This window comes from Dama dama, chromosome 4 (genome assembly GCF_033118175.1).
Source record: "Dama dama isolate Ldn47 chromosome 4, ASM3311817v1, whole genome shotgun sequence".
NCBI lineage: Eukaryota > Metazoa > Chordata > Mammalia > Artiodactyla > Cervidae > Dama > Dama dama.
Window position 1 is genome coordinate 64,420,062 of NC_083684.1, and position 16,662 is coordinate 64,436,723.

The window sequence follows — 16,662 nt, forward strand, 5'->3', positions numbered from 1 at the left end:
GTCCTTCCAGTGAATATTCAGGACTGATTTTCCATTAGGACTGACTGGTCTGATCTCCGTGCAGTTCAAGGAACTCTCAAGTGTCTTCTCCAACACCACAGTTCAAAAGCATCAATTCTTCTGTGCTCTGCTTTTTCATGGTCCAACTCTCACATCCATCCACCACTACAGGAAAAACCATAGCTTTGACTAGGCGGACCATTGTCAACAAAGTAATGTCTCTGCTTTTTAATATGCTATCTAAGTTGATCATAACTTTTCTTCAAAGCAGCAAGCATCTTTTAATTTCATGGCTGCATGACCTTCTGCAGTGATTTTGGAGACCACGGAAATAAATTCTGTCACTGTTTCCATTGTTTCCCCATCTATTTTACATGAAATCATGGGACCACATGCCATGATCTTGGTTTTCAAATCTTGAGTTTTAAGCCAGGTTTTCACTCTCGTCTTTCACATTCATCCAGAGGTTCTGTAGTTACTCTTCACTTTCTGCCATAAGGGTGGTATCATCTGCATATCTCAAGTTACTGACATTTCTCCTGGCAATCTTGATACCAGCTTGTGCTTCATCCAGCCTGGCATTTCGCATGATGTACTCTGCATATAAGTTAAATAAGCAGGGTGACATTATACAGCCTTGACATACTCCTTTCCCAATTTGGAACCAGTCCATGCTTCCATGTCCATTCTAACAGTTGCTTCTTGACCTGCATGCAGATTTCACAAGACGCAGGTCAGGTGATCTGGTATTCTTATCACTTGAATAATTTTCCACAGTTTATTGTGATCCACACAGTCAAAGGCTTTGTTGTAGCCAATAAGGCAGAAGTAGATGTTTTTCTAGAACTCTCTTGCTTTTTTGATGATCCAGTGGAAGTTGGTAATTTGATATCTGGCCGCTCAGCCTTTTTTAAATCCAGCTTGTACATCTGGAAGTTCTTGGTTCACATACTGTTGAAGCTGGGCTTGGAGAATTCTGATCATTACTTTGCTAGCATGTGAGATGAGTGCAATCGTGTGGTAGTCTGAACACTCTTTGGCATTGCCTTTCTTTAGGATTGGAATGAAAACAGAACTTTTCCAGTCCTGTGGCCACTGCTGAGCTTTCCAAATTTTCTGGCATATTGAGTTCAGCACGTTCACAGAGTCATCTATTGGGACTTGAAATAGCTCATCTGGAATTCCATTACTTCCACTAGCTTAGTTCATCATGATGCTTCCTAAGGCCCATTTTACTTCAGACTCCAGGATGTCTGGATCTAGGTGAGTGTGAGTGATCACACCATTGTGGTTATCTGAGTGAGGAGATTTTTTTGTATAGTCTTCTGTGTATACTTGCCACCTCTTCTTAATATCTTCTGCTTCAGTTAGGTCCATAGCATTTCTGTCCTTTACTGTGCCCATCTCTGCATGAAATGTTCCCTCAGTATCTCCAATATTCTTGAAGGGATATCTAGTCTTTCTCATTCTATTGGCTTCCTCTATTTCTTTGCATTGATCGCTGAGGATGGCTTTCTTATCTCTCCTTATTATTCCCTGGACGTTGCATTCAGATGAGTATATCTGCCCTTTTCTCCTTTTCCTTTATCATCTCTTTTATTCTCAGCTAATTGTAAGGCCTCCTTAGACAACCATTTTGACTTTTTGCATTTCATTTTCTTAGGCATGGCCTTGAACACTGTCTCCTGTACAATGTCACCAACCTCTGTCCACAGTTCTTCAGGCACTCTGTCTATCAGATCTAATCACTTGAAACTGTCACTTCCACTGTATAATTGTAACAGATTTGATTGAGGTCATACCTGAATGGTTAGTGGTTTTCCCTACTTTCTTCAATTTCAGTCTGGATTTGGCAGTAAAGAGTTCATGATCTGAGCCACAGTCAGCTCCTGATATTGTTTTTGCTGACTGTATAGAGCCTCCCCATCTTTGGCTGCAAAGAATATAATCAGTCTGATTTTGTTGTTGACCATCTGCTGATGTCCATCTGGTGTAGAGTTGTCTCTTGTGTTGTTGAAAGAGGGTGTTTGCTATGACCAGTGCATTGTCTTCACAAATCTCTGTTAGCCTTTGCCCTGCTTCATTTTATACTCCAGGCCAAACTTGTCTGCTACTCCAGGTATCTCCTGATTTCCTACTTTTGTATTCCAGTCCCCTATGATAAAAAGGACATCTTTGTTTGTGTTAGTTCTAGACGGTCTTGTAGGTATTCATTAAACCATTCTACTTGAGCTTCTTCAGCATTGATGGTTGGGGCATTGTAATATTGAATGCCTTGCCTTGGAAATAAAGAGAGATCAATCTGTCACTTTTGAGATTACACCCAAATACGGCTCTTCAGACTCTTTTGTTAACTATGAGGGTTACTCCATTTCTTCTAATAGATTCTTACACATAGTAGTACATATAATGGTCATCTGAATTAAATTCTCCTGTTCCAGCCCATTTTAGTTCACTGATTCCTAAAATGTCAATGTTCACTCTTCCCATCTCCTATTTGACCACTTCCAATGTCCCTTGATTCATAGATCTAACATTCCATGTTCCTATGCAATATTGTTCTTTACATCAGACTTTACTTCCATCACCAGTCACATCCACAACTGTGCATTATTTACTTTGGCACCTTCCCTTCGTTCTTTCTCGAGTTGTTTCTCCACTCTTCTCTGGTAGCTGGACAGCCTCATGTAAATCCATGAAGTCAAATCATGCACTCACACCATACACAGAAATAAACTCAACATGGCTCCAAGGGTTAAATAGAAGACATGACACCATAAAACTGCTAGAAGAACATAGACAACACTTTCTCTGACATAAATTGCAGGATCACACTAGGAAGTCCCAGGATCAAACAGGCAGACTCTTACAGTTTCTATTACATTTAGGTTTGCCTTCATAAAACACAACAGCCTGGGAGGTTTAAACATAGTTTTCCCAGTTTTTCACAGTTGTGGAGGCTAGAAGTACATGATCAAGATGTCAGTGTGTTTGCTTTTTGTGAAGCCTCCTACTTCATTTCAGATTTTCTTTTAATTTTGCACTGATGCACTGAGTTTTAGTGGCATATTGTTTCCTCTCCAGGATGCTCCTGAATTAAGTACTTGATAAAATAATCGAGATATCAGTTCTAAGTGCTTTTATATTATAGGTATTGTGAAGCCCTCAAACTTTTTTCTACTTATTTGTTCTGGACCCAATTCCTATCAGTGGGTTCAATAATAATAAAGTTTATTTCCTACAAAATTTCCATAATAATTGGCATTGAATTATGAAAATGAGTCTAAATTGATTTAAGATGTCCTGGTGGTTCCTATCATGAGTTCTTATGATGTTCCTCCTTTTCCTTTTGTCTCTTCCAATATACTTCCCAGGTATTTTGTCTCATTCCTTTTCTTTACCAATACTTTCTTTGACGGTTCCATTCAATGGTTGAAGGTGAGGAAAGTACTAGTATTAGGGCAGAGACCCATCTCAGGGAAGTGAAGAATCCAGAGGGATGCACATGGTTTGTGTCAGTCCCTAATGTGTGTGATCTCAGCAGTTCTTCCTCGTGAGACCATCACCTTCAGGGATCATGGAAAAGAAAATGCCTGTCAAGTACAGCCAGTTGGCCCCTAAGGCTGCTAATTAGAAACTTGTAATTGTTTCCAGTAATTAACAACTGAGAGAAAAGTTTCCAGAAATGTTCTCATCTCCCAAGCCTGCACTCCCATCGCTGCTTCAGGTGAAATGATAATTGCAGTTTTGACAGGAGGGGAGGGGAGGACAGCGTCTCAAACCCATTTATCAGGATCTGGCTGCCTCACTCCCACACACATACTGGGTATAATGACCATCCCACCGTGCCCTTGTCCTGGCAGCTGGAATGTATGTTCGTTGTACTTTTGTCTGAGCAGCAGAGTCTGTGAGAGAAAGGCAGATCAAGATTCTGGGTAAGTGATCACATCAGAAACTGACACCAACACCAATTTGTTGACATTCTAACAAATCTAGTACATCAGTTTATGAGAGACACAAGAATCCGTGCTTTGCAAGTGCCAAGTTTTGCCTCTGTGTCTTGTATGCTAATGTCAAATGCAAATATTAATTCTTTGGTAATATATTCACTGGGCTCAGACAATAACATACTGATTCAGTGTATGATTGGACAATAAGAATTTTGTTTTGTTTTAAATTATTTTATCACATGATAGTGTTTTATGCCCTAATGTGTATTGCCTACATATGATTATTCAAATATTTCTATAATGCATGTTATTTTAGTTGTTTTTCTGTCATGGGAACAAAAGAGTCTTTCTGTTGCCATCCGCACAGTGAAGCATTCTCATTCATGACATTGCCTTGTCCTGAGGCAGACTCCTGCTGTTTTCTACTACCAGCAGTAATGTTCATGTGTTAAGATGCTAAGATTTTATTCATAATATGTGGTTCCATAGAATAAATCTTTACAAATAAATGGAATCATGTTAGTTTATAATTAAAAATACCACAAGTCTACAAACAGAAAAGCTGTGAAATCAAAATTCAATATAGATCTGGTTTATTATATGGCTGCAGCTAACTAGCTGTTTGACATGGCTGGTGATCAGTGCATTCTCTTTTTTTTGTTTTTGCCGTGCATCAAAGTTCATGAGATCTTAGATCCTTGACCAGGGATTGAACTTGGACCCTCTGCAATGGAAGGCAGGGTCTTAATCATTTAAGCACCTGGGAAGTTCCTAAAACCACTGTCTTGAGTAGCCCAATGGGATTCAGTCCTCACTCTGCACGAAGAAACAGGTTTGACAAATACTTAACCTGTCTGGATGTAGGTAACACTCCTCTGTATAACTAAGGTCACTTCTGTTCCTGACTAATAAATTTGTGAAGATGAAGACGTGATCACATGAGTATCTTCAGTGATTAATTTTACATATTAGTTCTCTTTAAATGTTATACATGAAACCCTTTAAAGGCTGCAGGTAACAGAAACACAAGAAGCAAATATTTCCAAGTGGAACTATTGTTAAGTGGAGAATATTGGATCTCAGTTGACATGAATTATGTAACCCATGCGTCATATTCCATGCAGGACATTCTAGCTCACAAGTACCAGTGACTGTGAACTGAGAGGATGGCCAGCAGCTTTCTCATAACGGACATGATCATCTTAACACAGACCGTGGTTGGAATTCTGGGGAATTTCTCACTCCTTAGCAGTTATATCATCCTTCACTTCATGGGTTACAGACTAAGGTCCACAGATTTGATCCTTAAGCACCTGATTGTGGCCAACTCCTTGGTCCTCCTCTCTAAAGGGGTCCCCCAGACAATGGCAGTCTTTGGGTCGAAGCATATCCGAAGTGATTTTGGCTGCAAACTTCTCTTCTTTCTGCACAGAGTGGGGAGGGGAGTGTCCATCGGTAGCATCTGCCTCTTGAGTGTCTTTCAGGTGATCACGATTAGTCCCTGGAACTCCAGGTGGGCAGCGCTGAAAGTAACAGCTCCCAAGTACGTGGTTCTCTCTATTTTCCTGTGTTGGATCCTGCAAATGCTGGTAAATGTCATTTTTCCTATCTATATTACTGGCAAATGGAGTGACAAAAACATCACAGAGGAAAGAGATTTTGGCTATTGTATTTCTATTGTTACTGACAAAACTGACGACACCTTGTATGCAGTATTGCTGTCGTTCCCTGATGTTTTATGTTTGGGGCTCACACTCTGGGCTGGCAGCTCCATGGTTCTCATCCTGTACAGACATAAGCAGCAGGTCCAGCACATTCGTAGGGCTGATGCCTCCTCCAGGTCCTCCCCTGAGTCCAGAGCTACTAAATTCATCCTTCTCCTCGGGAGCACCTTTGTCTACTTTTATATTCTTTCCTCCATCTTTCAAGTTCTTTTGGCTCTTTTTGGTCAGCCCAGCCGGTTCCATGTGGACATGAGTATAATCACAGCAGCGTGCTTCCCAACTGTCAGCCCCTTTCTGCTCATGAGCCATAACTCCAGTGTACACAGGCTCTATTTTGTCTGGATTAGAAATGCAAAGTCCCCTACTATTATGAGGAAAGTGTGAATTTTATTTATTTCTATAATGATCCATTGCCAGTTCATTTATTCACCCTCAGAATCCAAATTTAAATTTTGAGTCTCAAAATAGTATTATAGAATACATGCCAAGCATCTTCTTCAATATAGAGACCAATTGAAATATATTGTCATGAAATATGAATATATCAATGAAATTTTCTTGTAGAAAAGGAGTTCAGATTTATGCAATAAACAACAAGTCTTGAAATTATGTGCATATTATAAAGTGTTCAAATATGTCACTTTCAGTCTAACAAAATGAATTTCCCAGAAATGAAGTAGGTATGGAATTATAGATAAAAGTATACAAGAAAATGGATCAGTGTGTACAGTCGTCAGAAATAAAACTGAAGATATTAATGTTCTCACAAAGTAAAGAATACCCTGGTTATCACTCGAAGGTAAAATCAGGTAAGAGTTTGGGAGCCAGTTACAAGTTTATAGTTAAACTTGGTAAGAGAGATGGCAGTATTTGTTAGAAAGAGTCTTGCAAGGAGATTAGCACATTAAAATATTTTCATGTAGAAATGAGCAGTTTTAAGTGATGTACAATAAAAATCACACTAAAGAAAACTATATTTCAGCAGATTTTTTATTTATTTATTTTTTTAAAAAATTTATTTATTTATTTATTTATTTTTTCAGTGGGTTTTGTCATACATTGACATGAATCAGCAATAGATTTACAAGTATTCCCCATCCCGATCCCCCCTCCCACCTCCCTCTCCACCCGATTCCTGTGGATCTTCCCAGTGCACCAGGCTCGAGCACTTGTCTCATGCAGCCCACCTGGGCTGGAGACCTTTTTCACCATAGATAATATACATGCTGTTCTTTCGCAACATCCCACCCTCACCTTCTCCCACAGAGTTCAAAAGTCTGTTCTGTACTTCTGTGTCTCTTTTTCTGTTTTGCATATAGGGTTGTCGTTACCATCTTTCTAAATTCCATATATATGTGTTAGTATGCTGTAATGTTCTTTATCTTTCTGGCTTACTTCACTCTGTATAATGGGCTCCAGTTTCATCCATCTCATTAGAACTGGTTCAAATGAATTCTTTTTAACGGCTGAGTAATATTCCATGGTGTATATGTACCACAGCTTCCTTATCCATTCGTCTGCTGATGGGCATCTAGGTTTCTTCCATGTCCTGGCTATTATAAACAGTGCTGCGATGAACATTGGGGTGCACGTGTCTCTTTCAGATCTGGTTTCCTCAGTGTGTATGCCCAGAAGTGGGATTGCTGGGTCATATGGCAGTTCTATTTCCAGTTTTCTAAGGAATCTCCACACTGTTCTCCATAGTGGATGTACTACTTTGCATTCCCACCAACAGTGTAAGAGGGTTCCCTTTTCTCCACACCCTCTCCAGCATTTATTGCTTGTAGACTTTTGGATAGCAGCCATCCTGACTGGCGTGTAATGGTACCTCATTGTGGTTTTGATTTGCATTTCTTTGATAATGAGTGATGTTGAGCATCTTTTCATGTGTTTGTTAGCCATCTGTATGTCTTCTTTGGAGAAATGTCTGTTTAGTTCTTTGACCCATTTTTTGATTGGGTCATTTATTTTTCTGGAATTGAGCTTCAAGAGTTGCTTGTATATTTTTGAGATTAATCCTTTGTCTGTTTCTTCATTTGCTATTATTTTCTCCCAGTCTGAGGGCTGTCTTTTCACCTTACTTATAGTTTCCTTTGTTGTGCAAAAGCTTTTAGGTTTCATTAGGTCCCATTTGTTTAGTTTTGCTTTTATTTCCAATATTCTGGGAGGTGGGTCATAGAGGATCTTGCTGTGGTTTATGTCAGAGAGTGTTTTGCCTATGTTCTCCTCTAGGAGTTTCATGGTTTCTGGTCTTACATTTAGATCTTTAATCCATTTTGAGTTTATTTTTGTGTATTGTGTTAGAAAGTGTTCTAGTTTCATTCTTTTACAAGTGGTTGACCAGTTTTCCCAGCACCACTTGTTAAAGAGGTTGTCTTTTTTCCATTGTATATCCTTGCCTCCTTTGTCAAAGATAAGGTGTCCATAACTTCATGGATTTATCTCTGGGCTTTCTATTCTCAGCAGATTTTTTAAACTGAAATATATTTGACATATAACATTGTGTAAATTTAAAGTGTAAGATTTGGTAATTTGTTACATGTAAATATGTAATATGACTGCCATTACAACCACATATCATGATGTAGAACTCTTCTTTTATGTTAAGTTTTTCTTTGAATTATAGTTGATTTACAGTATTATAGTAGTGGCAGAGGTACAACATTGTGGTTCAATATATAGGTTATATTTCTTTAAAGCTATTATGAGCTATTGGCTATATTCCCTGTGCTGTAAGTATGTCCTTGTAGTTTATTTATTTTATACACAATAGTGTGTACTTCTGAGTCTTTACTCTTTCTTGCCCCTTCCCACTTTCTCTCCCCACTGGTAAACACTAGTTTATTCTCTATGTGCGAGAGTCTTTTTCTACTCCATTATTTACATCCATTTGTACTAGTTTTAGATTGCATACGTCAAGTGATAATATACGGTATTTGTCTTTCTCTGTCTGTCTTAATTCATTAAACAGAATGATATCCAGGTCTATCTATGTTAGAAGCAGCAAAACTTTATTCCTAAGGGGTGAGAAATATTCCAGTGTGTGTGTGTGTGTGTGTGTGTGTGTGTGTGTGTGTGTGTGTGTGTATAGTGAATTCATTAGTTAGTTTTCTGGTGGATACTTTAGGGTTTTCTATATAAAGTATCATTTCTCTATAGTAGTAATATGTTACTTCTTCTCTTAGGTGCTGGATGTCTCTTATTATATTTTTGTCCAAATGCTGTGGCTAGGACCTCCACACTGTTAAACCAGACTGGCAAGAGTAAGCATCCTTCTCTTGGGCCTGATTTTAGAGGAAAGAGCTTTCAGATATCCACCTCTGTGGATTTGCCATAAATGGCCTTTATTATGTTGAGATGTATTTTCTCTATGCCCATTTTTCTGAGAGTATTTACCATGAATTCATGCTAGATTTTGTCAATGATTTTTCTACATCTACTGACACAATCTTCTGTTTCTCTTCCTTTTTTTAATGTGGTGCATCACGTGGACTGATTTGTGGATTTTTAACCATCCTTGCATCTCTGGAAAAATGCCATGTGATAATCATTTATGATACCCTTTATAGATTGTTAAATTCTGTCTGCTAATATTTTCTAGAAAATTTTCTCAAGCATATTCATCAAGAAAGTGATCTGTAATTTTCTGTAATTTCTCATTATAGTACTGATATCAGTGTAGAGATAGCCTGATAGAATAAATTTAAGAGTGTTCCTGAGGAGCCATGATGGCAGAGGAGTAGGACAGAGAGACCACTTTCTCTCCTACAAATTCATTGAAAGAATAACTGAACGCAGAGCAAAGTTCACAAAACAACATCTGATCGCTAGCTGAGGTCATCAGGCGCCCAGAAAAGCAGCCCATTGTCTTCGAAAGGAGGTAGGACAAAATATAAAAGATAAAAAGTGAGACAAAAGAGCTAAGGACAGAGATCCGTCCCGGGAAGGGAGTCTTTAGAGGACGTTTCCAGATACCACGAAACCCTCGCACTGGCGGGCCTGGGGGAAGTGTTTGAATCTCGGAGGGTAACCTGACTGGGAGGGAAACAATAAATAAAACCCACAGATTAGGAGCCTAAAAGCAACTCCCAGCAGAAAAGTACCCCAGACAACCGCATCTGCCACCAGCAAGTGGGGGCGGCACGGAGAGGAGTGGGCGGCATTGCTTGGGGTAGGGTCCAGGTCTGAGTGCCCTGAGGACAATCGGAGGGAGCTTTTGTGAGTTGCCAGCTTGAACTGTGGGAGAGCAAAAGAGAGAGAGAAAATTAACCGGCCCGAACACACTGCCAGCCGTTCGCAGAACAAAGGGACCGAGAAAGTCCAGAGAAGAGCTAGCAGGCTGCGGACCGGCCCAGCCCCACCAGAGACAGGAGCAGGTCGCGGCGAGACACAGGGCGCAGGCACCCGACTGGCGGGCGGCGACTGGGGCTGGGGACGCGGAGGGCAGAAGGCGCACGCACCCGACTGGCGCCAGTGGAAACTGAGACTGGGACTGCGGAAGGGAGCAGGCACGCCACACATGGGGAAAGTGCACCCGTCAAGCCCCTGGCTGCCTGGACCGCTCTGACGGGGAAGGCACAAAGAACAGGCGCAGCTTTCTGTTCCGCACTTTTGTGGAACACCCGAGGGCTGGAACCAGGCGCAGCGTGGGGCGCGCTCCATATAGAGCAGCCGGGAGCCTGAGCAGCGCAAACGGAGAAAGCAGCGCCAGCCCCTCCCTGCAGCGCGACGTAATTAGCTACCTGAATAAGAGTCCACCTGTGTCAGGGCAGAAATGAGGCTCTGAAGAGACCGGCAAACAGAAGCCAAATAAACAAAGAGAACTGCTTCAGAAGGGACCGGTGCAACAGATTAAAATCCCTGTGGAAAACACTGACTACACTGGAAGGGGCCTGTAGATATCGAGAAGTGTAAGCTGGAACGAGCAGCTATGTGAAACTGAGCTGAACCCACACTGACAGCAACATCTACAGAGAAACTCCTAGATATATTTTTACTTTTTTTTTTTTTTTTAAGTAAGAAAAAAAAATTTTTTTATTTTATTTTTTCTTTTTTCTCTTTTATTTTCCTTTAAAATTCCCTATTACTCCCCCATTACTCCTTAACTTTCATTTTCATAGATTTTTACGATTTTTTTTTTAATTAGGGAAATTTTTTTTCCTTTCTTTTTGTTTTCCTTTTTCTCTTCTATTTTCTATTTTTCTTTTTCACTTATTTCTTTTAAAGTCCTCTAGGACTCCTCTACTACTCCTTAATTTTCATTTTCAATACACTATAACCTCACAAAAAAAAAAAAAAAGAAGAGAAGCCCTATTTTTAAACTGAACTTCATATATATTTATAAAATTTTTTGTCTCTGTTTTGGTTTTTGTTTTTAATATAGTATTTTTAAAAGTTTAACCTCTACTCTAGATTTTTATTTTTTGTTTTTCAGGTTATGATATAAATTGTGAACAATTAAGAATCCAATATTCAGTTCCCATTTTTATTCAGGAGTGTGTTGATTATTCTCTCCCAAACTTGACTCTCTGTTTTCTACCTCAGAACACCTCTATTTCCTCCTTTCCCCTTCTCTTCCCAATCCAATTCTGTGAATCTTTGTGGGTGTCTGGGCAACGGAGAACACTCTGGGAACAGACAACTGCGTAGATCTGTCTCTCTCCTCTTGAGTCCCTCTTTTTCTCCACCTGCTCAACACTATCTCCCTCCTGCCTCTCCTCTTCTCCATTTGACTCTGTGAACCTCTCTGGGTGTCCCTAAGAGGGAAGAATTTTTTCGCCATTAACCTAGAAGATTTATTATCAGTGCTGTACAGTTGGAGAAGTCCTGAGACTACAGGAAGAATAAAACTGAAATCCAGAGGCAGGAGACTTAAGCCCAAAACCTGAAAACACCAGAAAACTCCTGACTACATGGAACTTTAAGTAATAAGTGACCGTTCAAAAGCCTTCACACCTACACTGAAACCAACCACCACCCAAGCGCCAATAAGTTTTAGAGCAAGACATACCACGCAAATTCTCCAGCAACGCAGGAACATAGCCCTGAACGTCAACATACAGGCTGCCCAAGGTCACACCTAACACATAGACCCATCTCAAAACTCATTACTGGGCACTCCACTGCTCTCCAAAGAGAAGAAATCAAGTTCCACACACCAGAACACCGATGCAAACTTCCCTAAACAGGAAACCTTGACAAGCCAATCGTCTAAACCCACCCACTGGGTGAAACCTCCACAGTAACAAGGAACCACAGACCTTCAGAATACAGAAAGCTCACTCCAGAGACAGCAATCTAAACAAGATGAAAAGGCAAAGAAATATCCAACAGGTAAAAGAACATGAAAAATGCCCACCAAGTCAAACAAAAGAGGAGGAGATAGGGAATCTACCTGAAAAAGAATTTAGAATAATGATAATAAAAATGATCCAAAATCTTGAAAACAAAATGGAGTTACAGATAAATAGCCTGGAGACAAAGATTGAAAAGATGCAAAAAATGTTTAATGAAGACCTAGAAGAGATAAAAAAGAGTCAGTTAAAAATGAATAATGCAATGAATGAGATCAGAAACACTCTGGAGGGAACCAAGCGTAGAATAATGGAGACAGAAGATAGGATAAGTGAGGTAGAAGATAAAATGGTGGAAATAAATGGAGCAGAGAGGAAAAAAGAAAAAAGGATCAAAAGAAATGAGGACAACCTCAGGGACCTCTGGGACAATGTGAAACGCCCCAATATTTGAATCATAGGAGTCCCAGAAGAAGAAGACAAAAAGAAAGGCCATGAGAAAATACTCGAGGAGATAATAGCTGAAAACTTCCCTAAAATGGGGAAGGAAATAGCCACCCAAGTCCAAGAAACCCAGAGAGTCCCAAACAGGATAAACCCAAGGCGAAACACCCCAAGACACATATTAATCAAATTAACAAAGATCAAACACAAAGAACAAATATTAAAAGCAGCAAGGGAGAAACAACAAATAACACACAAAGGGATTCCCATAAGGATAACAGCTGATCTATCAATAGAAACCCTCCAGGCCAGAAGGGAATGGCAGGACATACTGAAAGTAATGAAAGAGAATAACCTACAACCTAGATTACTGTACCCAGCAAGGATCTCATTCAGATATGAAGGAGAATTTAAAAACTTTACAGACAAGCAAAAGCTGAGAGAATTCAGCACCACCAAACCACCACTTCAACAAATGCTAAAGGACCTTCTCTAGACAGGAAATGCAGAAAGGTTGCATAAACGTGAACCCAAAACAACAAAGTAAATGGCAACGGGTCCACACCTATCAATAATTACCTTAAATGTAAATGGGTTGAATGCCCCAACCAAAAGACAAATATTGGCTGAATGGATACAAAAACAAGACCCCTATATATGCTGTCTACAAGAGGCCCACCTCAAAACACGAGACACACACAGACTAAAAGTGAAGGGCTGGAAAAAAATATTTCATGCAAACGGAGACCAAAAGAAAGCAGGAGTCGCAATACTCATATCAGATAAAATAGACTTTCAAATAAAGGCTGTGAAAAGAGACAAAGAAGGACACTACATAATGATCAAAGGATCAATCCAAGAAGAAGATATAACAATTATAAATATATATGCACCCAACCTAGGAGCACCGCAATATGTACGGCAAACACTAACGAGTATGACAGAGGAAATTAATAGTAACACAATAATAGTGGGAGACTTTAATACCCCACTCACAACTATGGATAGATCAACTAAACAGAAAATTAACAAGGAAACACAAACCTTAAATGACACAATGGACCAGCTAGACCTAATTGATATCTATAGGACATGTCACCCCAAAACAATCAACTTCACCTTTTTCTCAAGTGCACACGGAACCTTCTCCAGAATAGATCACATCCTGGGCCATAAATCTGGTCTTGGAAAATTCAAAAACATTGAAATCATTCCAGTCATCACGTCCTAATAGATGACGCTGTGAACATGTTGCACTCAATACACCAGCAAATTTGGAAAACTCAACAGTTGTCACAGGACTGGAAAAGGACTGTTTTCATTCCAATCCCAAAGAAAGGCAATATCAAAGAATGTTCAAACTACCATACAATTACACTCATCTCACACACTAGCAAAGTAATGATCAAAATACTCCAAGCCATGCTTCAACAGTATGTGAACCAGGAACTTCCAGATGTACAAGCTGGATTTAGAAAAGGCAGAGGAGCCAGAGATCAAATTATCAACACCCACTGGATCATCGAAAAAGCAAGAGAGTTCTAGAAAAACATATACTTATGCCTTATTGACTACAACAAACCCTTTTGTGGATTGCAATAAACTGTGGAAAATTATTCAAGAGATAAGAGTATCAGACCACCTGACCTGCCTCCTGTGAAATCTGCATGCAGGTCAAGAAATGTTAGGATGGATTCCAAATTGGGAAAGGAGTACGTCAAGGCTGTATATTGTTGCTCTGCTTATTTAACTTATATGCAGTGTACATCATGCGAAATGCCAGGCTGGATGAAGCACAAGCTGGTATCAAGATTGCTAAGAGAAATGTCAGCAACTTCAGATATGCAGATGACACCACCCTTATGGCAGAAAGTGAAGAGTAACTACAGAACCTCTGGATGAATGTGAAAGACGAGAGTGAAAAAACTGGCTTAAAACTCAAGATGTGAAACACAAAGATCATGGCATCTGGTCCCACGATTTCACGTAAAATAGATGGGGAAACAATGGAAACAGTGACAGAATGTATTTCCTTGGGTTCCAAGCTCACTGCAGATAGTCATGCAGCCATGAAATGAAAAGATGCTTGCTCCTTTGAAGAAAAGTTATGATCAACTTAGATAGCATATTAAAAAGCAGAGATATTACTTTGCTGACCACAGTCCATCTAGTCAATGCTATGGTTTTTCCAGTAGTCATGTATGCATGTGACAGTTGGACTATAAAAAAGCTGAGCACAGAAGAATTGATTCGTTTGAACTGTGGTGTTGGAGAAGACTCTTGAGAGTCCCATGGCCTGCACGGAGATCCAAAAAATCCATCCTAAAGGAAATCAGTTCTGAATATTCATTGGAAGGACTGATGTTCAACCTGAAACTCAAATACTTTGGCCACCTGATGTGAAGAGCTGACTCATTGGAAAAGACCCTGATGCTGGGAAAGATTGAAGGTGGGAGGAGAAGGGGATGACAGAGGATGAGATGTTGGATGGGTGGTATCACCGACTCAATGGACATGAGTTTGGAAAAACTCTGGGAGCTCGTGATGGACAGGGAGGCCTGGTGTACTGCAGTTCATGGGGTCGCAAAGAGTGAGACATGAGTGAGCGACTGAACTGAACTAAACTGAATCAAAAACATCCCAGAAAACAATGTGCAGGACCTGAGGGTATTACTTGTGATCCTGTTAAACATTTTAAAAATTAATATCTCTCCTTCTTAAACTATTCCCAAAAATTGAAGAGGAGGGGAACACTCTTTTTTTTTTTTTTTTTTTTTTTATGAATCAGCCATAGATTTACACGTATTCCCCATGCCGATTCCACCTCCCACCTCCCTCTCCACCCGATTTCTGTGGGTCTTCCCAGTGCACCACGCCCGAGCACTTGTCTCATGCATCCTACCTGGGCTGGTGATCTGTTTCACCATAGATGATATACATGCTGTTCTTTCAAAACATCCAACCCTCACCTTCACCCACAGAGTTCAAAAGTCTGTTCTGTACATCTGTGTCTCTTTTTCTGTTTTGCATATAGGGTTATCGTTACCATCTTTCTAAATTCCATATATATGTGTTAGTATGCTGTAATGTTCTTTATCTTTCTGGCTTACTTCACTCTGTATGATGTGCTCCAGTTTCATCCATCTCATTAGAATGGATTCAAATGAATTGTTTTTAATGGCTGAGTAATACTCCATGGTGTATATGTACCAGAGCTTCCTTATCCATTCATCTGCTGATGGGCATCTAGGTTGCTTCCATGTCCTGGCTATTATAAACAGTGCTGCGATGAACATTGGGGTGCACGTGTCTCTTTCAGATCTGGATTCATCAGTGTGTATGCCCAGAAGTAGTATGGCTGTGTCATATGGCAGTTCTATTTCCAGTTTTCTAAGGAATCTCCACACTGTTCTCCATAGTGGCTGTGCTAGTTTGCATTCCCACCAAGAGTGTAAGAGGGTTCCCTTTTCTCCACACCCTCTCCAGCTTTTATTGCTTGTAGACTTTTGGATAGCAGCCATCCTGACTGGCGTGTAATGGTACCTCATTGTGGTTTTGATTTGCATTTCTCTGATAATGAGTGATGTTGAGCATCTTTTCATGTGTTTGTTAGCCATCTGTATGTCTTTTTTGGAGAAATGTCTGTTTAGTTCTTTGGCCCATTTTCTGATTGAGTAATTTATTTTTCTAGAATTGAACTTTAAGAGTTGCTTGTATATTATTGAGATTAATCCTTTGTCTGTTTCTTCATTTCCTATTATTTTCTCGCAATCTGAGGGTTGTCTTTTCACCTTACTTATAGTTTCCTTTGTTGTGCAAAAGCTTTTAAGTTTCATTAGGTCCCATTTGTTTAGTTTTGCATTTATTTCCAATATTCTGGGAGGTGGGTCACAGAGGATCTTTCTGTGGTTTATGTCGGAGAGTGTTTTGCCTATGTTCTCCTCTAGGAGTTTTATAGTTTCTGGTCTTACATTTAGATCTTTAATCCATTTTGAGTTTATTTTTCTGTATTGTGTTAGAAAGTGTTCTAGTTTCATTCTTTTACAAGTGGTTGACCAGTTATCCCAGCACCACTTGTTATGGAGGTTGTCTTTTTTCCATTGTATATCCTTACCTCCGTTGTCAAAGATAAGGTTTCCATAGGTTCGTGGATTTATCTCTGGCCTTTCTGTTCTGTTCCATTGGTCTATATTTCTGTTTTTGTGCCAGTACCATACTGTCTTGGTGACTGTGGCTTTGTAGTAGAGTCTG

At 39.8% G+C, this 16,662-nt stretch overlaps 1 protein-coding gene across 1 annotated transcript; it reads left to right on the forward strand.

Annotated features, from left to right (window-relative positions):
• Positions 1-5,116: 5,116 nt before the first annotated feature.
• On the forward strand, positions 5,117-6,058 carry LOC133054786 (vomeronasal type-1 receptor 4-like). The gene has a single exon (XM_061140107.1). The coding sequence runs from the start codon at positions 5,117-5,119 to the stop codon at positions 6,056-6,058; it is 942 nt and encodes a 313-aa protein (XP_060996090.1).
• Positions 6,059-16,662: the final 10,604 nt, after the last annotated feature.